This window comes from Mesocricetus auratus, unplaced genomic scaffold, assembly GCF_017639785.1.
Source record: "Mesocricetus auratus isolate SY011 unplaced genomic scaffold, BCM_Maur_2.0 Super-Scaffold_100003, whole genome shotgun sequence".
Lineage (NCBI taxonomy): Eukaryota > Metazoa > Chordata > Mammalia > Rodentia > Cricetidae > Mesocricetus > Mesocricetus auratus.
The window spans coordinates 81,602,814-81,625,314 of record NW_024429188.1 but is presented as its reverse complement, the minus strand read 5'-3'; the positions used below and the strand labels follow the sequence as shown (position 1 = coordinate 81,625,314).

General features: G+C 41.1%; 1 protein-coding gene across 3 annotated transcripts in view; it reads left to right on the top strand.

Annotated features, from left to right (window-relative positions):
* Positions 1–22,501, top strand: part of Amot (angiomotin) — a 58,873-nt gene that overhangs the window by 21,204 nt on the left and 15,168 nt on the right. For all 3 annotated transcript variants that reach the window (XM_021234321.2, XM_013122319.3, XM_021234322.2), the window contains 5 exons: positions 2,988–3,438; positions 7,331–7,475; positions 7,834–7,926; positions 12,497–12,642; positions 21,791–21,940. In XM_021234321.2, coding sequence (XP_021089980.1) covers positions 2,988–3,438; positions 7,331–7,475; positions 7,834–7,926; positions 12,497–12,642; positions 21,791–21,940 — 985 coding nt within the window. The remainder of the gene's footprint in view (positions 1–2,987; positions 3,439–7,330; positions 7,476–7,833; positions 7,927–12,496; positions 12,643–21,790; positions 21,941–22,501) is intronic.

Below are 22,501 nucleotides of genomic sequence, written 5' to 3'. Positions count from 1 at the left end.
TGTGTTTTTGTTTCTCTGACATATGCCAGAGTTCTCCTCAACCTGTTCTCAAATGGAACCTTTTTCCAGTGTTAAAGTCGCCCTGCCTTTTGATGGTGGGCAGATGTTGAAGCCCAGATGGAGTTTCTGTGCCTGGAGGGTTTCCCTACTTTTTCTACTACCCAAACCTTTACTTGTTTGCAAATCTGCCAGTGAAGAACTGCCTTGTTTTTTTTCCAACACTCTGCTTCCTTTTGTAGCCTGGGGAATCAAGGGGCAGCTGCTTTGTTTTTGCTTATCTTCATCCTGGGCTTATCTGACCCCAGAGACCTTCCGGAAAGCTTGCAGTATCCTTCTCTAGACCCCTGAGAAGCTGTGCACTGTCCAGGGCCTTGACAGGCCATTCACCCTTCAGGGAGGAGAGAGGCAGATGCCTAAATCTGTTTGAGAAAAAGGTCCCCTTTGCTTGATAAGCTCCCAGAGGAGCTGTGGAGAGGAAGCCCAGTTTGGAGCTATGTGTTCAGTATTTCAGAGAGAATACCTCCCAGGCACTGGGCTTTCCAATCCCGAGAACAAGGGCAAAAGATAGTGCTGTGATCTTTATCCTTAGGTTGTGAAAGTAGGATTGGAGAATATGAAATTTAAGATTCCCCTTTCTCTCCCAGAGATCCTCCCAAACCACATGACATTCTAACTCTGTATTACATACACATTAATGAAACAGCTCTTGGAAAGGGAGCACATAGTTGTTTCTACCTGCAAAGAAAGTGGAGGTCCACAGAAGGGAAAATGGAAGCCTGTCACCAAATAAGTTTATAATCCACTCCAGGATTTAGAACAACTGAGTGTTTTGAGCGCTTGGAAAGAAAGGTTATATACGGTATCAACTTTCCAGTTGTAGTCTTGAATAGTATCATTTCTTTTATGCCCAAGTAGTTTGCATGATTTGTTCAATATTTAATAATTATTTCCAGTGACATGTGTATAACATTAGCAGAATATGTGTGTGCTAGAGGCATGTAGGACAGACCCCAGGAGATAAACTGGTTTGAGTACTTTTGTGAGTATCAAGGTCATTGGATGCATTCATGAGCAAATATTTGAAATGATTTGGTAGTTGTAAAAAGCCTATACAGGGAGGAGCTTTTGGGGATGCTGGTAGCTGGCGTGTGTGAGAGAGAAATGTGTTGAAGTCTCTGGATTGCCAGTGAAAATTTAATTGTTTCTGGTCATTTGTCCAACTTCAATCAATAATTCTATAGAAATCAGCACAGAGATTAACAGGGTATTCCATTGGGAAGATATCAGCAAGGTCAACATATCTCACTAGTAGATAAGAAGCTATAGCTCTTACTGAGTCAAAACATGTGAAGGACCCAGTATTTTTGCAATTATTGTGTAGCCTTGGCTGTCTTGGAACTCATTATGTAGATCAGGCTTCTCCCGAATTCACAGAGATCTGCTTGCTTCTGCTTTGTGAGTGCTGGAATGCAAGGTGTGTGTCATCATGCCCAGTAAGATAAACTTTTTAAGAAGGGCTTATTTTATATGTGGATTATTTGCTTGCATGTATGTCTGTGCTCTATATACATGCCCACCAGAAGACAGCCTCAGATCTCGTGGAATATGCCATTGTGTGGGTTCTGAGAATCAAACCTGGGTCTTCTAAAAGAGCAGCCAGTTCTCCTAACCACTGAGCCATATCTCCAACTTCTATACTAAGTAATTTAAATAAGGTTGTACAGAGCTAGGAAGTAATAACAAAAATCAACTAAGTTGCTTGGTTGAGATCTAAGTCATGTTCTTAGCTATCTGTCTTGTCTGAACTGAGAACTTCAGGAACATTTAAAGTTCAGCCTGGGCCAGGAGATGACAAATACTCTTTACCTTCAGCATACATAGACACATGTGCTTCCTGTTAGTGGCAATGGTGGGAAATAACACATCTATATACTTTTATTGTTTTAGTTAATAGTATGACCAAATCATTTGTATTTAGGCATTAATATTTTGTGTATAATAAGTAACTAGGTAACAATAATCAAAAAGCCATATTAAACAATGTACCAAAGTTGTCATTCTGAAACAAGAAAACCAAGTTTTCCTTCTATAAGCGAGAGGTTGGGGATTTGTACAGCACTGCTCAGAAATTAATAGAGCCAGAAGGTGGGAGTGGGATACTAATTTATCTCCCCCAAATATCTGTTTCTCTTTCTCTCTCTTTCTGTTGGTCCCCTTCAGGATGGGACTCGGGCTTATGTACTCCAGGCTTCTGTTTCAGCCCTGCACCGCATCCCAAGTCCTCAGTGCATGTCTTTCCTTCTCTGGGTTTTAGGTTCACCCTGTTCAAGGAAAATATAATTCCATCCAAGCCTTGCTAACTCCTAAATTTTGTGATTCAGTGTATTATAATTAGTACATTAGTGTTGTCTGCACTTCTCCAAGCCTTCATATTGCTTCTTAATGTGTATTATAATTAAATTGATAGCTGGAATGAGCAATAATTATTTGGTGTTTTAAATTTAATAAATGTCTTTGTATCTTTGGGTAATTCTTGAGTGCATGAATTCTCAAAGGTAGTCACAGATAGTAAGATGAAAGGCAACTGAATGTCTGTTTTCAGTAACCAAGCAAACATATTTTCCAAACTGAAGTCTTTGCATACGTAGAGTTTTTTACAGACAGGTTCAGTTTTCAGTCAGGCCATGAGCATTACTTTGTACAAGAGGAATTTTAAACGACTGAGCAATGAAGGTGGAGATAGCTGTCTTAAGGTTTTCATACTTACCTCAGGGGTTATCTGGTTTCATCTCCAAGGGAATCATAGCTAGTGAGCAGTAGCTGTTGGACAGAGTCACAAAATGTCTCGGTAAGAACAAACTCTAGAGTTCTTTCATGGGGATTTAACTCTTCTTCCTTCTAATTTCTCTGAATTTGGGGGATACCTCCTTGTGTCATTTGTGTCTTGAGAGGGAACTTAACCAGATCTCACCTTCTGTGTTTTTCAGGGCAACACAGGACATCTCACTGTCTTTGTCAGCAAGGAATTCTCAGCCTCATAGCCCGACATCTTCCTCGACATCTGGGAGTTCCTTGCTGCAGTCTCCACCATCTACCAGATTGTCTCCTGCTCAACACGCCTTGGTCTCAAACCAGGGTGACCATTCTACTCACCTGCCAAGGCAGCAGCAGCATTTTCTTCCTAATCAGAGTCACCAGGGAGACCACTACCGTCTCTCGCAGCCCTCCTTGCCTCCTCCAACAGCACAGCAGCAGCCAGGAGACGCCTACTCGGCTATGCCTCGGGCTCAGCAGTCTGCTTCTTATCAGCCCATGCCAGCTGATCCTTTTGCCATCGTCTCTAGAGCCCAGCAGATGGTTGAGATCCTCTCTGATGAGAATCGGAACTTGAGGCAGGAGTTGGATGCATGCTATGAGAAGGTGGCAAGACTGCAGAAGGTATGGCTCCCCTTAAGGGTCAATAGAGACTTCTTTGAATTTTACTTGTGGGACTAGTTAAAAACCCGTAAAAACGTTTCATCTGTGTGTGCTTACCCTCTCTTACGGGTAGATCTTTGAGATTCTTCTTTTGATGTTGGTCAAACTTTAGAAAAAAGCTTTGTCTGTCTGTGTAGGATAGCTACTTTTTCCTCTTTATTACCATACATTAATGATACAAAATACTGGAGTTCATGATGAAATTTTCACACATACATAACGTGTACCTTCATCACAGTCAGTCACTACCGTCTTTTGTCTCCCATTGTCTTTAAGAGAAGTAACATGTTACATTTATACTAAAAGAAAAGTACTACAGAGTCCCAGACTCTATAACCCTTAAGAAAACTTAGTTCATTGTCCTAGTCAAGAAGTCAGCAGATATACTTCTTCATAAAGAATATTAGTAAGGCCTGTGCTCATGGAAAGCCTGCCAAAATTTAAAGGCTTTTTGTCTTGATTGTATTTTCCCCATGTGATTTTGAATCAACTATAAAGCTATAGTTCGTAGTTTCTAGAAAAAAAAAAATCCCACCAACTGAGATTTTGTATGGTTCAGGAAAAGGCTGACAGTGGTTTTCCTTGTGGAAGTTTTCTTCTTCATTCTTCTTTGACACTAGCCCTCCTCTCCACGTTTGCTTTGGTCTCTCTCCACAGATCCACTTGAACATCTGCTCTAGTGTGTGTGTGTGTGTGTGCGCGCGTGCTTGTCAGGGGGATGCTCAAAGGGGGGCTTAGCACCACAGCTGGGTGACAGGTGACAGCCCTAGGCAGAGGAAATAGAAAAAGGAGTGTGTCCCAAATTCCCATTCCTCCCTGTTCCCCTTACCCCCACTGTCTGCTGTAGCTGGGACTTTAGCTTTTGAGTGCCCCAAGGCCAAAATCTCAGTTCTTGCCTTAGTGGCTATTAGTAAATAGAGTTATGCCTTTGGCAGCTTCTTTGTAGCTTTTGACCATGTGGAGTTCATGTGGCATGATCTCCTTGCAAACTGTTAGGGAAGTTTGAGGCTGGAGGTGGGGAGGGAAAGACAGTTGCCTTACTCTGTCTCTAGGAGATAAGAGTAGAAATTTCAGGGACCTGCATGAAGCTGAGAACTTGCCAACACCTGATCTTTTACCTAAAAGAGAAGAGGGCTTATTTTCCATAGTTAAGTGGTTTTTATATAGAGAAAAATATTGCCTCTTTCTCAATTTCCTCAAATCCTGTTGAGGGTTATCAGGGTGCATTGAGAGCTATTACTTTGTCTTGATTTTATGTTTTCTTGTCAGCTTGACAATAGCCCTCATTGTGTAAATGCTGTGCATGAATTTTGTTCATTGACTAGAAACCCTGTATAACTTTTAATTTGCTTTCGCCTGGCCTCATCTTTGACATAATCCCTGGTTACTGAACTCAGATCTTCTTTGTCAAGAATCCCTGGTGACACTAGGAGCTGGGTTGGGTGACTAGTTAGTGCAGGGAGGGAAATCAGAATTTTGTTTATTGTCTGGTCCTTGTGCAGATGTATGTCAGAAAATGACAATCATAGCTTGAGCATCTGCAGAAGCACAGTTCGAGCCAATGCTGAGGTAGAGAATGACAATCATAGCTTGAGCGTCTGCAGAAGCACAGATCAAGCCAATGCTGGGGTAGAGAAAAGATGGGGAAAGAAGGAAATTAAAGTGGGGGAAAATATGGTACCCACCAGATGCTAGAGCTAGAGAGAAGGAAGGAAAGAAGGAAGGAAGGTAGGAAGAAGGGAGGGGGGGAGGGAATGAAGGAGAAAAAGAGAGAAAAAGGAAGGAGGAGAGAAAGAGAGAAAGGGGGAGGGGGGAGAGAGAAGAAAGGAAGGAAGAGCGAGTGAGCACTGAGGACTGAAAGTAGAATGAGCAAGTCCTAAAAACCCCGCCACTCTCCCTCTGTGGCCCTTCTCCCATCACCCACACCAAGTCAGTGAATCTGCCTTTCTGGGAAGGCCTTGTTGCACTGCTCTTTGCAAGGGGATAGTATCTCCACAAGGGAGAGGGGGGAGGATTAGCAGCAGATCCTTCCCAAGCAGGCTGTGCACTTGCAGAAAAGGGACTGTCGTCTAGGTGAGGCTTCTGGGCTGTAAGCAGGAAGCCTCACTTTCTCTTGGCTGCCTCTGGCAGACCAACACCAAGCCTGCTCTTTCAAATGGAAATGTTTATTTTCTCTTCTCCAGCACTTGAATTTCATGCGAAAACCTCATCAGGTGCAAGCCCTGCAGATCTTGTCTCTAAATGCCATTCACCAGTTTTCACCTTCTGTGCTGCTATCTTGGTGCCATCTGCAAGGAGAAAAACACTCTCAAGTCTGCTCTTTTCAGTGGTGTAAGCCGCATTTGTTTGCAGGCAGACCTGTCTCCAGCAGGATTTTGAAGACAGGGCAGCTGGAGTCGGAGTTGATTGTAACCACGCTGTGTCTCCTCCCCCAGCCTCCAATGGGGCACTTGTTTATTTCACCCCCTAACACACCCTGAGCTTTGTTCAGGAAGAGTGGAAAACTGAGAAGAAATGCAGGGTGGTTACAGGAGGAAGACCTAATTTGAAAATTGCTTAATAGGCCATGGGGTTTATTTGTCTTATACAAATTATATGCAAATAATCGCCGCGGTCATTACACGTGCGCTGGAGCTGTACTGGTGGCAGAAATCCTCTAGAGTCTAGTTTCTTGTTTTCTTCCTGATTCTGGCGAATTCTGGACAAGAACCTTTGGCTTTCTTCTCATTTTATCAGATTTTCAGAGAAGTGTCGTAAAACAACACAAAATCATGAATTTCAGTTAAAAAAATCAGCACTAGTTTCCCACTGACTACAGTGACTGTGGGATAAAGTCCAAATGCCTGGCATTTAAAGCCATTTTATGGCCTGACTTCGGTTATCTTCACAGCCATATCCCTCTAGCTTCCCTGTGGCTACCACACAGTGGCCAGCCAAATTAGACTCCTGGTCATTCTGGGAATGAATTTGCTTACTCAGAATAGAATACCCTTCCCCTCACCTCTGCCCATTGAAATCTAAACAAGCTTTCAGGATCTGACTTTAAATGACATCTCTCCCTGAAATGATTTTCCTCCCCTCCCCCAGCCGGGGAGAACTTCTTTTTACTCCTTGTTCCCTTACAGCTGTGCCTTGCTCTAAATTTTCTGACTTGATAATATTCAAGGCAAGGATAACATGGATGTTCTCATTCAGGTTTGTACACAGTACAGTTTAGTCATGTCTTATTAAATAGCTGGCTCTTGACTGAATAGCTGTGAAAGTGAATTGAATTATACTGCACAAGGCTGGCCATTTGGGTTTTTAGGTGTGTATCTGCTGCTGATTTGTACTTGAGAAAGGCAATTTAACTGTTCTCTCTGCTAACATGGGGCAAGTTGCATTACCTAGGCAGATGCCAGTACAAAATGAGAGAACCACATAGAAGTTCTTTGGGGGTCTTCAAAATGAAGTTACTGCTATATAATATATAGCATTATTAATATTTTGGGATTAGAAAACGGAGAAATTAAGTGTCATAGCTATTTTATCTTACTGCCTTCCATGAAGGTAGAAATTATACTACTTAACCCCAACTTCACCCCATCAGAAATACGCGTGCAAACACACACACACACACACACACACACACACACACACTTTGTTCTTGTCCTAAGGAAATCCTGTGATGCAGTTGAATCATATACTGAGCTTACAGTTTGTCTTGAATCTTTCTTGAACTCATTTCTTAACTGTGTTACACTTGCCTCCTGGCTATATATATACATGCCACTGGCGTGTTGCATGTGTGGTTCTTTAGTGTCTTTCCCATGAAACTCCCAGAAGAAACACCATCTTTCTTTTTAATGTTAAGGTGGAGACAGAAATCCAGCGGGTCTCAGAGGCTTATGAGAATTTGGTGAAGTCATCTTCCAAAAGAGAATCTCTGGAGAAAGCCATGAGAAACAAGCTGGAGGGTGAGATTAGAAGGATGCATGACTTCAACAGAGATCTGAGAGGTAAGGGAAAAGCAGACTTGACGTGGTAGGCTTTTTGCTTGATTGCTTGCTTGTTTGTTTTTGAGAAAAGTCTCTACATAGTTCAGGCTGGCCTAGGATTTATTACATAGCCCATGCTGGCCTTGTACTCCAGAATTCCCATGTTTACCTCCCAAGTAGTGTGTCACTACATCTGGCTCTTGCTTTAGTAGGTCTTGTACTGTTTTGACATTCACATTTGCAAAGTCGGGTCTGTGTTACCCATCCTGTTCATCAAAAACGATGCTGACTTTTGCCAAAGGCCAGTATTTAGAAGACAAGTAGCATGTGCTCGGAACTTTGTGTGGAAGGCCCTGTTCATTGTCTTCACATTCCACAGAACGTCTAGAGACTGCCAACAAGCAACTGGCAGAAAAGGAGTACGAGGGGTCAGAGGACACCAGGAAAACCATCTCTCAGCTCTTTGCCAAAAGTAAGTCTGGAAACTGCACTTGCAGGTATGGATGTGTGCATGGGCAGTAACAGGTCTGAAAAAGTCACTGATCTGGATGGAAGGAAAGTTCATGAAAATGTTGCCTGGCTCTCTTTAGCCTTCTAGAACAACTAGGAGAGAACAAATGTCTTTTTTCTGTTACTGCATGAAACACCAGGAAGGATGCTGACACAACCTCTAGTCACATCAAAGGACTGTTCTCTGGACTAAGTCAGCAAAGCCCATTGGGATCCCTGGATTGTCATAGCTAGCTGAAGACACGACCTTAGGGCATATTACCCTTAACAACGCTGAAAGCATTATTGTAGGTGATTCCATATAATGGCTCTGGTAGATGGAATGAACATGCAGGGCAATGATTAATGTTTGGAATCCCCAGCCTGTATGAGGAGTTCCCCCATTAAACACCTATTGCAGTATACTGTCATTACACACTGACAGATTGTGAAGATAGCCAGAGGAGAAAGGGCCTCTGCTACAGCCTGAATTCATGGTTCTGCTCTCAAGAGTTGGAGGGTACAGGGCTGGGCAGAGCTGTGCTTTCCTCATAATAGTGTTTCCTTTGTCTGGAAATACTCTGAGGACTGTAACAATGAATTAATCCTCTTCTTTATCGGCCCCTAATGGACTCCACCCAGCTAGACAATGCCTAATTCTTTCCAATTGCTATAATAAAAGCAGCAATAAAAACTTCATAGTAGATTGAGTCCACTGGGAGAAGAAACTGGGTTGAGAACAGATGAACTGTCCTTGTTTCTCTGCAGATGCCTAAGCTCGGCCTTGCCCCACCCCAGCCTCCCTCAGTGAAGCTCCCACTGCAACCCTGCTTGTTGGGGACTTGTCAGTCTCTTCTATTTTTGCTGGACCTCCCAATGACCCTTTCATGTCATTCTGTGCAGTTTCCAGTTAGCTTTTACAAGTCTGTTTGATCTTCATTTACAATATTCCCTTCCCTGCCTGGGTTGCTCTGTTGTTCCCTGGCTTTCCTAACAGTTTTTCTTCCTCTTTGCCCAGAGCCTACCAGGCCTTTGTCAGTAGTCTTAAGAGCAAGGAATGCTGTTTTTCTGGTGTCATCAGAATCTAGGGTAAATTGTGAAGTTGCTTTTGTGGTGTCACAGTTACCCTGGAAGCTCGTTCAGTGGCAGGAAGATGGTGGCAACCTCCCAGAGTAAAACAAAATATATGGATTCTTGCCCTGGATCTGTTAGTTTGTACTCTCCGTGAAGAAATGGTATTTCAGGTGCTCTCGGAGCTCTAGTTCTTTACTAAAGCAAACTCCATAACCAGTAGAATGAAAAACTCTCAGTGATTCGAAAACTAGGTGGGGAAGAGAGCATGCCTTTTGACCCCTTTATTTCTTTTGCCTTTGGGCATCCAATGAGAAAGATGGGAACTGTAGCAGGAAGAAAGAAAGGTTCTTGAAAAGCGTTCCCTGGGAGTGTACTTCGGCAACCCCAGAGAGACAGAAGCACTTTAACCCAGAAGGCAGCTGGGTATAATCGAAAGGGCTTCGAATAGGTTGAGCCTATGTATGGAATCCACCCCTCAGTTTTTCAGTTGTGGGGGTTGTCATGCTTGCTTTCCAAGTCCTGTTTTCTCCCATGCAAAACAGAGAAGTGAAGAATAATACCTCATATCCTTGCTCTGAGAATTAAGCTAGCACAATGCCCGATACGTAGTGAGTGTTCAGCACATGCTCATTGCTTTTCAAGGCACATCTATTCAGATGGATGTATGTATGTCACAGTGGGAAATGAGGCCAGGCTGGCATCATGACAATGCGGTCCAAATCTAAACTTTGAGTTTTGGTGTAAGGTTAGTACTAGATGACAGAAGTACCAGAAAAAAACATTAGGTACTTGTATATAACTGTATATGTCAAGGTCCCTTGTAGCTGTGCTTTAGTATCAAATTCAGAAACAAAATTGTTCCTCTTAAAGGGGAGAGTTAGCCTCGATATTTTACAAACTAAATAAAAACATCAGTTACATCTTAATAAGACATACTTTGAAGCTACATGATTCTTTCCCGTCGTTGATCATGCTGATGGCGGTTATTTTCTTTAGTAAGTTTTGGTGATGTTTTCTCATGTTTCTTTCATTGCTTTATGTTACCTCATTGGATCCGTAACAACCATGGATTAAAGAAAACAACAATGTTACTTGTGTTTTTTATCTATAGAGTGTGCTTATCCTTGCTTAGAATGCCCATCTTTCTATGTACATAACTTTCTTGTCCTTGCATGCTGTCTTTTTCCTACTAAAACCTTAAGCATATTAGTCAAAGGCATTTCAAAGTTATGATCTGATCATTCCAATGTCCTTGAATTACCTGGGTCTGGTTCTGATGCAGCCTGTGTCTTTTATGAAACTGTATTTTGTCTTTTAGTTTGAAAAAGTCCTGTTATTTTGATTGTTGTTGAATAGCAGGAATTATGTAGTGGCTAAGATGAACTGCACTAGACAAGTCTTTGAATAATACTTGCCCTGTATTGTTCTGAGCATAATACTCCTTCCTGATGTGGCATAAGGTGTATGGCAAGTGAAATGGTATCTAGCCCTAATATTTGCTTTTATTAAGTCTGTGCTTTTGGACTGTAACCCTACACATGTGGCTCAGTCCACACCCATGTTTACTGCAGTGTGGTCAGAGGGGCCTAGAGTCACGTATTTCTTTTTCTCCAGCCTGGGATATGTTAAAATTGACATTATCATCCTTCCTCCAGACTGGTTATTATCCAAAATATTTCAGCAAGTCAGGTTCTGGTTAAATCGTTTCTCCTCAGGGCATGCCTTGTTGAGAGGAACAAAATGCTCTGGTATATTTCACAATGCTTTCTTTCCCCTCCTGCTGCTGATAACACAAGATTTCTTTTCTGATCTCTTGGGAGAACCTGGATGAACACCTGGCGTCAAAACTTCCAAAAATGTGGGTGTTCCAGTATGAGTGCCTCTCCTGGGAATTAGCCCTCACATTTGTACATACTGAGCCGCCAGCAATTAATCAATTGTAGTTCAGGGTTTTCTAACCAGCCTCAGCTCTCCATGGTCTTTGCTCACGGAATGCTAATTTGGTAAATTGTAATTCTCTGTCCACCTATCTCCTACTTTGAGAATAGGTGCTTGCCCTGTGAACTTCTGGGAAAGCTCTCTGCAGATCTCTCTCCAGGCTTTTCTTTTTAATTCAGCTTCTTAAATCTCTGTTAGGATGGAGTCACAGTTTCCTATTATTCTATTTTAGAAGAAAAAATTTATAACATGGTTGGTAGTTGACCTAACTGCTTGTCATGTTAAAATCAGGAAGGTCAAGGCAGGGCAAATTTAGAATCAAGGTCCTGTTTAAGTGACCTCCCATAGATTTGGGCCTAAGAGATGTGATATTTATTCAACCACCCTTGCATGACTGAGATAAATAACACTTCATTTTGCTGTCTCATCTCCTGGTAAACATTTGCTACAGATTTTGGTTGTTCAGTTTTATCTGAGCAGAGATAAGGGATTGAATGGTCTTTGGATTCCATTTTCTCTATTTCCGTGTCTCTTTCTCCTGTTCATTTCTAATATCTTTTATTCATCATGGTTGACAGATTTCTCCTTTTTGTATGTTACTCTGCTTCTGATTGTGATCAATAATAATTAGACCAACTTCTTTAGTGGCTCTTCCATTCTAAAGACAAAGATATATCTCTACAAATGCACACACTCACAAACACACATGCACGGATATGTGTCTACACATTATGCATATACTTACATTCAGAAGTGTGTGTATATATATATGTGTGTGTGTGTGTGTGTGTGTGTGAATACATTATAAGCACACAAACATTTTCTTACTGTAAAAGCTTTAAACATTTACTTAGGTGAAATTGGTACCTATATTGCGAATTCTGAATTTTTTCCTCCTATTCTGCCGTATTCTTTCCCAGAATCCCTCCATACCCAACCTATTCTGCAGAAGAAAGGGTAGGAAGGAACATAAGATGGCTTCCAGTTTTACCCCACTTCCTTTATAAAAATCTGGGGCTTTTAAGAGAAACAGATACTGAGATAAAGTGTGTTAGGCTGGGCATGGTGTTGGATCAGGCTTTCCCTAGAGAGGACATGTTGTCTAATTTTCTTGATTTCAGCAAAGTTTCTTGCATAGGAGGATGCATCTCTTTTATGTAATATCATTCTTGGACTATTTGGTACATTATAATAAGGAAACAATGTGGAAAATTGTGTTCAGCTTAGTTAATTTTGCCAATGTAAGCACATTTTGTAAAAACAAAACTCAGGGAATGAACTTACTCTGTGCTGTATGTGTATGTAAGCACACATGTGTGTTCGTCTTTGTGTTGTGACATTTTATGTCTACTTATCCATTAATTCTTGCTTACCCAACAAGTTAGTCGTTGATTCGGTGGTAAAATCTACGTGTTGTAGAGTTTGATTCTTTTAGCCTAGTACTAGAAGAGTGTCCACTGTCAAGTAATATATTAGTTTTGCTCACGTAAGGCTTTGAGCCAGCTTCAGGAAAACAGTATTGCTATCCCATGTCCTCACAGATAAAGAAAGCCAGCGGGAGAAGGAGAAGCTGGAAGCTGAGCTGGCTACTGCCCGTTCTACCAGTGAAGACCAAAGGCGACACATTGAAATTCGAGACCAGGCACTGAGCAATGCCCAGGCCAAGGTGGTGAAGCTGGAAGAAGAGGTAGGTGTCCTCAGGTAGCACACGAGCCTGAGAGACTCCTGGGGACTCCTGGGCTACTCATGCTTTTGAATGTGCAGCTTATGCAATCTTCCAACAGAGAGAGGGGCCATCTTTTGCTTCTGGTTACAACTGCTGAGACAAGTGTGTTGGTTTTGATTTCATTTCCCTTCTCTGCACATTCCTTTCTTTTGCTCCATACTATGAAATCAGTATAGTCAAAGGAGCCAATTTCATTTGAGTGAACTGTTTTCATACCCTAAGTTTTCCCAAATACCCATCCCTGCCTTAATCCTCTTCTTACCAGCTTTTTTTGTTTTGCTTTTTTGAGACAGGGTTTCTCTGTATTGTCTCTGAGGGGGTCCTGGAACTTGCTTTGTAGACCAGGCTGGCCTCAAACTCACAGAGATCCGCCTGCCTCTGCCTCCCGAGTGTTGGGATTAAAGGCGTGCAACACCAACACCCGGCTCTTCTTACCAGCTTTAAAAGCCTTATTTTCCAAGAACTATAGAATGATTCCAGATATTTTAAAGCACTCCAAAGATGTTGAAATTGGAATGGTCCTATTCTCCCCATACTTGCTGGGAAGTCAAGCCTGTCTCTTGTCTTAGGTCAGACATGCATCTTTGACAATTTGCTTTGGAAATGGAAGTAGTCTTCAGAGGTCTGGGACAAATAAGACCCAGGGAGAGTTTACAGTTTTTGTCAGGAGAATGCATTGGTAAAGACCTTTCTTGTGGCTTAGAGACCAGTTTTAAAGAATGTTATTATGTGGTGTGACTGAATTTGTCAGCTCTTTGTGTGAGGGGATGGAGCCATCCCTTGACAAATACAGGGGCCCCTGAACTATTAAAAATATGATTTAAATATGTATTTGATTAGTCTCCATGTAGAAGTTGCTCTATTGCAACACTAAACTGTGTGTCTGTGAAAACAAGGGAACTTTGCTGCTGGACTGTCATTAATTAATTAATCCTGGATGTTGGTTGTGATTGCACTAGAGTAAAATTAACTCTTAAATGTTTTCAACTTTTGGGAATGAGTATATTCCAACAAAGATATGATAATGAAGTATGAATTGACTAGGAAAAATAAATCTTCATAAATTATGTTTTGAAATTTGAATTGTTTAAAAACAATAAGTGTCATGGATCTCTGGTAGGAAGCCATTTGGGCTACATAGCAAGTTTAAGGCCAGCCTAAGTTATATAGTGAAACCCTTTCTGAAAACAATAGTAATAGCCCCCCTCCCGCCATTATCTTGCAAGTTGAAAGTCTTATTAACCCAAATAAAAACTAAAATCATAGTTTTAGCAACTAAATGACATTGTGGCAATTGATTTGAAATGTCTTCCCTGCCTCCATTAATTGCCTGCACCCTGCTCCTCAGTAAGAATGGCCTGGTTGCAGGAGATCTCCAGACTTAGAGATTTCCTCTGCTGTTCCTTTTGAGCATTCAAGACCTGTTGGAGTTAGGTTGTGATTCAGTTTACTGGGAGATAATACCATGTAATCCATGACATACTTTAGCCTGACTTGCCTACTTGTTGCTTTAACTTGGAGAAAATCAACATAATGTGTTACTTCTTTAGTTCTCTGTCTTAGAAACACTGTTACTTCATAGAGAATGACAAAGCCTCACAGGGGAACCCTCATCACACCATCCAAAGTGATTGATTCCCCAGCAGGCCTTGGTTATTCTGGGATAAAACAGCTCAATTTGGAATATTAAGGTTTAATAGCAGTTTGATATGAGGTCTTTAGTGTATTCCCTTCACACAAATCAGTGGCTGTTTCTGTCTTATGAGTGCTTTTCATGCTGGGTGTGATGGCACATGCCTGTGATTCCTAGTAGTTAGGGGCAGAGGCAGATGGATTTTGGTGAGTTCAATGCCAGGCTGGTCTACACAGTGAGTTCCGGAACAGACAGAGAGATATACAGACCCTGTCTCAACTGAAAGTGAGAAGGAGGGAGACAGAGATTGATTCACAAGTAGAACAGGTTTACTTATACTTGGTGGACTTAAGGAAGGCCATGTTGGAACGCAGAGAGATACACTAAAAGACCAGCCTGTGTCCTGTGTAAACATGCATTGTGTGGCTCACGTATGACTTTATGGACTTTCCTTATTGCTCAGAAATTTGGAGTTTTTCCAGGGAAAAGTTCTCTTGCCTATTTTGCAAATAGAGATTTACGAGCACATTCTCAAAAAAGGCCTTTTGTGAGGGGAGTATTTTCTTAGCTTTTTAAGTTCAGGGTCACTCAGGTAATTAGTTTTCATTGCATCAAGATGGTAGAGAAAATTATAAATGTATTGTTTCAAGGACCCTTGGGGTTCTTTTATATCTTCATCTCTTGAAAGGCCACATGTAGGTACATTCCTTGACATTCATTTCAGTTTTCTAATCCACTGTGCCTCCTGCCTGTATGCGTCTCAGTCACCCTTGTAAGCATTCCACAGAAGGGCCACCTCAGGCGAGAACTGTTTTCCTAAAGCCGTAACTTTCAATCTCTTGCATGCTCAATGCAGATTCCTCTGTGAATCATGCTCTCATGCCATCTACAGAGCTATGTTGTTAGGGCGGGGGTGAATAGATCTGATTCTCTGATAAGTCACTGTGATACAGACCACAAAATGAGTCTACATCCAGGGCAGCAGACAGCCAGATGAGGTAAATGATGCATTCCTGACCTCCTTCCCCTTATCTTTCAGGACACATGGGTCTTATTGAAGTTGACACTGATTAAACGTGTCAAAAGAGCTCTGTGTCCTACAGCAATCACAATATACTCACATTCACAGGGAGCTTCCCGTTCCCTCGAATTTAACCTCACTCTGGAGTTTCCATGGATGTCTGGCATATCCTCTCCCAAGACTCAAGGCAGCCTGGGCTTCTGGCTGGCTGCTACATTAGGAGAATACAGAGTTGAAGCAGTGGCTTGGGTAATTGTTTCAGGGGTGGTGGGAAAAAATGGACTTGGCAAAATCAGAACGGGAAGATGTTGAGGGTGAGCATAGTGAGCACAGTGTACAGGAATGTATAAAGCAGCAGGTGAGAGGACTGGAGGAGAATGAACTCTATACAGATTGAGAAAGAAGGGGCTAAAGCATTAGAGTGTCTGGCGATGATTTATACTTATCCCTCTTGTCTAGATATTTAATGCAGTTCTCAAAGTTCTGTTGCCATGCTAGTCACTTCCCAAATGTGCCTACACCTTGTTTTATTCCACTACCACCAGCATTCTTCTTCAGGGCTAACATTTGTCATTCTTTCTATGTCCCTCACTACTAAATTTACTTAGCTTTTTGTTTTGTTTTGTTACAAAGATAATTTCTGCTGTATCACCTCTTTACAAAGGAATGCATCAGATTCCCCCTTCCCGCAAGTAGAGGAAGATGTCTTATGTACAAACATTAATTAAACATATGTTTAACACTCTCTAATAATTTTTAACCAGTTGGACTCTGCTGGTGAAGTTTAAGCTTATAAAATTGTTAAAATGTGTTACACATTTGAGTGGACATCTACGAGTGTGAATTATGTGTACACTTAGAGGGTTAATATGATAATGTTCTTATGCATCCAGGCATTTCCCAGGGTGTTCCACTGATAAACTATCAATGTATTTGAAAGGCATTTCATCAAAGGATGAAGTTTCTCATGCCTGTGACAGTGCAGTTTCTTGGTAGTGAGTGCTGGTTGTTTTACCCAGCATGCTAAAGAACAAATTTTGCCCACATGCCAAATTGAGATGGGGTGTTCTCTCAAAGTTTGCTTCTTTCATAGATTCCTTTATGACTATGGCTTTTTAAATTCCCCAGGTAGAAGTCACATAGCTTTCTTTATTCCCAAGACAGCAAGTTTCCAGAGGTGGTGTTTTCCTCTTTAAGTCTTTTAATATCTACCCGAGGACTGCAGACTTTTTGGCAAAGGACAGAGGCAGCTTGCTAACACCAGGCTAGTGTTACCAAATTGCTTCAGTGTGAACCCTGACTTAGAGCAGGGTCACCGGATAAAACTAAATCAGATCAAACTAAAACTACTGAAAGCTCCCTGAGCAACATAAAAACACATTGTATGAAGGTGAAGAACAGAGAAAATATACTGTATATATGATGTTTACAAAATACTACTTGCAGACAATAGAAGGCAAGAAACAAATCAGATATAATAAAGTTCTGTATCACCCTCAGTGTTCTTGAGAAGATGGGTGCCTGTATATGTCAGTGTTCACTCAGCTAGCATTAATAATTTTCTCCCTCTACCTACCTATCTGTATTTTCAGTCTTTGGAAATATTTACAGATAGCTGTTGATGTGCCTCAGTGGTAGAGCACTTGCCTGACATGTACATGGCCTGGCTTTGAAGCCAGATAACAACAGAAAAAGAAAATGAATAACAACAATAGACATATGTTCTATCCCACGGGAACCTTTCAACTGTTACTACCATCTCTCCATGGATGAGAATATTAAAGGACAGACAGACTAGGCAGGAGAGTTAGTGAGAAATCTAGGGAAAAGACTAACACCATTAGCCCTGCTTCTTGTCTCCCTGTAAAGAAATAGGAAAATGATGGATTTAGAAACTTTCCTGGGAAGGCCTGAGACAAGTGGTCAGCTTGAGGCGCTCTAAAACTAATTTAGTATATAGCTGTCTTTAAAAAAATCTGTTTGAAAGACACCCACAGTTGTTGGAGGGAGGGACGAGATGCCATCACATGCTATTCATTTGTAGGGATCAGGTTTTCCTGAGTCAGAAGAGGTTATGGGATCTGCCAAATTCTTGGGAATGGCTTCAAATTCTTACAGAAGTGCAGTGGAAAAGATGATTGATTCAGCTCAGGAGGATTTGCCCTGTTTGTTATAAGATTACTTTCCTGCTCTGCTTTCTTGTATTTCTTATGATTTTTAATAGTTCCCTTTGTGTATGTGTGTATGTGTGTGTGTGTGTGTGTGTGTGTGTGAGAGAGAGAGAGAGAGAGAGAGAGAGAGAGAGAGAGAGAGAGAGAGAGAGAGAGAGAGAGAGAGAGAGAGAGAGGATAAGAGGGGGGCAGAGGGAGAGAGAACATGAGAATGTGTCATATAGTCAAGGGTTGGTCTTGGATAAAATTCTCCTTTGAAAATTTGTCCTGAATAAGAATGATTTGAAACCCTTATAGCAACTTGGCCAAGCAAATAAATAGTAGATAGGTAGCAAATAGGTATATCAAATATGGAAGCAAAGGGAAATAATGGGTTAAGGGGGAAAGTAAGGGAAGGGAAGTGAAATATCTTTGACAAGTTTTGAGAACTAGTGTTTACTAAGAAAACTTAAATGAATGGAATGATTTCTTCTATTCACTGGATAACCAGGGGGATTTAGGTTGAAATGATTGATTTTTCTTGGCTTCTCTAGGAACTCATGGGTACAGAACTTGATTAGAAACTCAGAATGACTAATCTGTGGTTTTGAAAACTCATTTTCCACATGAAGACCTGAGCCACTCTTGTGGATTGGAAACTCATCATTTCCTTGAACACTGAAGACATGAAAAAATAAATCATCTAGGATCCTATGAAAAATACACATTTTCTGTGATCTCTCTCTCTCTCTCTCTCTCTCTCACACACACACACACACACACACACACAGAGAGAGAGAGAGAGAGAGAGAGAGAGAGAGAGAGAGAGAGAGAGAGAGAGAACGAGTGAGCATTTCTTTGTTCTTAACTTCCATGGCTATGATTATATAATATTCTAGGGCCCTATTTAAGATCTTAGTTTATTTAGCACTGTTAGATATTGCTCATTGTTAAATATGAAAATGGAACTCCTAGGTTTGTGAACTATGGGAGTTTAAAGATCTGTAAAAATCATCATAAATTGTCTGTCTATTTTAGTGTTTTTTTAATTTCTTAAAACAATTGAGAGCATTGTAACCCGTTTGACTTGGTAATGACTTTTTCCCATAAAGAAGAAAAACAAAACAAAACAAAATGCCAAGGTTGTTTTATAACAGATGGTCTTCAAACTTCCGTGTTAGCTCCATTGATCCTTGTAGAGGTATACAACATTATTGTCATGTCCATGTTTTTGACTAATGAGTAATAAAGACTCAGGGATCAAAACTGTTCAGAGATATTTAAGTAACTTTCTTCACGTTTCATAGATCTTAAATGAGAATGCCAGCATAGGGACTCAGGCAGTGTGAGAACTTAGGACATTAAATGTCTACAGTCTCTATGTTCTCTACATAAGAAAGAATCAGCAATATTTCCAGTGGCTTTGAAATGTAAAATTGGTGGCCCACTCTTGCAATTAGTAATTTAATATTCGAGGATCTTAGCAGCATAGATTACTGTAAAGGAGAGGTAGGGAAAATAATGGAGTTCACTATGCTGAAGGCAGAAGTTTAGAATAGAAAATCTAGGATAGTTAATGAAATTGAAGCACATAGGTTGTGGTACTTAGAGATAATCTACAAAATGTGGAGCATATAACTTAGAAGATGGTTGAATTTGTAAATTACATTCACAAAGCCCTGCATGGGCAGCATTCAAGAATTGTCACTTTCCATTGTGACATACCTAGAGGTTAAGTGCTTCCCGGGTGCTTGTGGTATTTGTGGGTGAGCTATACATATATATATATACACACACAGAGAGAGAGAGAGAGCCAGTTTTTAACAAACTCAGAGAACTTCTCCATCCCATGTTGTTTTTCTCATTCAGAGGGTTGGCTTAGTGACTCTTCTTTCTGGGAGTGCTTTTGACAGGATATTTGGTTTTCCTTTTTGAGAAAAGCAGGATGTTGAGAGATTGGCATGGCACTGGGTTGTTTGATTTTCAGTTTTCAGACTTACATTGCTGTACTTCACTAGCGAGGCAAGAACTGCATTCTGTCTATGTTTAATTGCCTTTAAGTACAACTGCTGCAAGCCTTCATAATTATTGTTCCCATTATCTACATTAACATGAAACTGCTCCCTTAGGGTTTTCAGAGTGATTCACAAACAAATGCATTCAGCTCTAAATAGCTCAAGAACATTATAGAACCCAAAGGTGAAGGATAGAGAGTGATTCCTTCCCTCTCAGTACCGAATGCTTAGCAAATAGCAAGGAAGAGACTTCCCAGCCCTAAAAATATCTTGCTTGTCCTAGTCAGAAAAGACAGGCTTAAGCTTATTGAGAGACAGAATATAATGATCTATTTGTTTATTATATACTCTAGGAAATGTCCTTAAAAAGCAAAACACCTAGACTTAATCTTCCTCTGTTGGGTTACTGTGCTGGATTGAATGAGGCCTGTCTAGAAAGGAAATGTCATTGAAACAGTTTTGCCTTCTCATGGCCAAAGGAGATGCCATAAGTCTGGAGGTAGGGCAATGTAAGATAAATTTCCTGCCACATGATGAATGCTCAGTAATTCTAACTTAGCGGAGGATGCCAAACAAGTATTGTTTCCCCACCAATAAGTGGCCATGCTGTTGAAGTGGGAATACAACTGAATTGTGATCTAGACTCATTACCATGAAGGAGATAACTGGTTTCTGGCCTGAAAAGTTCTGATAAGTCCTGTTGGCTTCTTCAGAGCTATGTGGACAATGTCAGTACAATGAGCCATTTTTCTGTTACAGCAACCTACTGAAATCACTCAGAGTTTAGGAATTACCCACAGTCAAATGCATAGATTTATGTTTTAATATAGGTTAGCAATAATATTTTAACTCTTAATCTTAGTGGTGAAGATAATCCTCAAAGGGAATGGAAATGGCAAGTGTAGCCCACTTGGGAGGGTTTCTATTTCAGAAAGAGGCTCCACGTCGATTTACTAGCATTGGCTGATGCTCTACAGGTATTGTGAAAAGCACAGTCTATTCTTTTGCAAGCAAAATGGCCAGGCTGTCCCCCCATTTTCCAATCTTCTTGGATGTTGGAGTATGGATATCTTAAGGCTCTCCAATCACTTCCTCACTCATTGCTGCTGAGTAAGCATTTGGTTTGCAAGTTAAAGGGCACAAAGAACTCACATTCTTATTTCCAGTTATCTCAACTTTTGCTTTGGTATGTGACTTAGAGACTTGCAGATGTGTGCAGAATCACACTTGACTCCATCATCCACTGAGATATAGATAGATTGATTTGAGTATTTAGGGATCCTTGGCTCCAGAGAAAATGTAGAGAGTACAATCCACAGTCATCAACCTCAACTTTAGAAATAGAAATCCCAAATAATTTGTTGGTTTTTAGTAAAAAAGTAAGTGGAACACTGCTAATCCTGAGGAGACCCAAAGGCATTTGAACCATCACTTTGCATCGTCAGTTGGAGAAGAAGATGTTCCAAGCAAATCAATGTAGGTTATTTTGGATCATAACCAGGGGAATTTTTTGGAAAGACATGTATGACTTCTTTATATCTTTAGTAGCTTCTTTCTCCAGCCCCAGCCCGAGAGAGGGACAGTATTTTAAAGGATATGGGCTAGTGAAATGACTCAGCAGGTAAAGGGATTTCCACCAAACCTGACAACCTCAGTTTGATTGTTGGAAACCAAATGTTGGAAGGAGAGAACCAAGTCTCACAAGTTGTCTTCTGACTTCTATGTGCCCATTGTGGCATGTGAGCATGTGGTCATATAGGTGTGCATAAGCATGTGTCTCTCCTCTCTCTTTCTCTCAAACACACACACACACACACACACACACTCAACGTAAAAACAATTAAAGAGATAGACTGCTTTATCAAATTGAACTTTTCTCCCTCTTCTCCTCCCACCCTTTCAGCATTTATCAACTATGAGAACTAAAATGAGACATACTTTTCTCCCAGAGAGTCTCATTTATAGTAAAGAACAGAGGTAAGGACAACCATAAGTAGGAAACTGACAATCGAGCATTCTAAGGTATTGTTTAGAGGGGATTAGCCTTGGGGAAGCCATCAATTTTAGGAAGGAGGAAGAATTCAAGAGAGGCTCCTGTCTTTGGTCACATTCTTTGTATTAGATACACATGGCAACCAGCTACTCATCCCAATGGTTCATCTCACTGTTATTTCTTTTTCAAACAGGAAGAAATCTCAGTACAGGGCTAGACTTGGAGGTTTTAAAACTGACCCTGTTGCCTTTTTTTTTCCTTCTTTCTATTTGCATATCTCCCTGCCCGTATTTCCAGCTGAAGAAGAAGCAAGTGTATGTCGATAAGGTAGAGAAAATGCAGCAGGCCCTAGTGCAGCTCCAGGCAGCCTGTGAGAAACGCGAACAGCTGGAGCATCGACTCCGGACACGTTTGGAGAGGGAACTGGAATCCCTTAGAATCCAGCAGGTACTGTGTGACTTCCTGGGAATAGGCAGGGATGATAGATCAGTGCAATGATTCTGCCCCCGTGTATCTTAATGAGCCATATGCTTATTAGGGTTACTTACAGAAATACTGGAGAGGGGCTATTACAGATGTGTGGGTGACTCAAATGCAGCTGGAAAGCTTGGCCCAGCATGGGTGGATGACTCACAATAGCTGAATCTCTAAAGATCCCCCTGACCAACATTCAGGCTGCTCCACTAATCAGAATTTTTTCCTCTCCTGCAATTGTTACTGCTTATACATCCTCCGGGAGGGGACTTATAAATCTTGTGTTAGGTACCTCAATATTGCTTACTTCTTGAGGCTCATAAGTTCCATTTATTTCCCAAGTCTTACCTACCAGGTATGGAACGAAGGAAAGGAAGAAAAGAAATGCCATTACTCCTGCGTGTTTATTTTTTTTAAGTTGATGCTTGGTAAAAACACTAAAGGCATTTAAATGATTTCTCATCGTTACATTTTCACTACCTCCCCATGTTACTGCAGAAGGCTTTTCCAGTATAAACACAAAGCCTACCGACT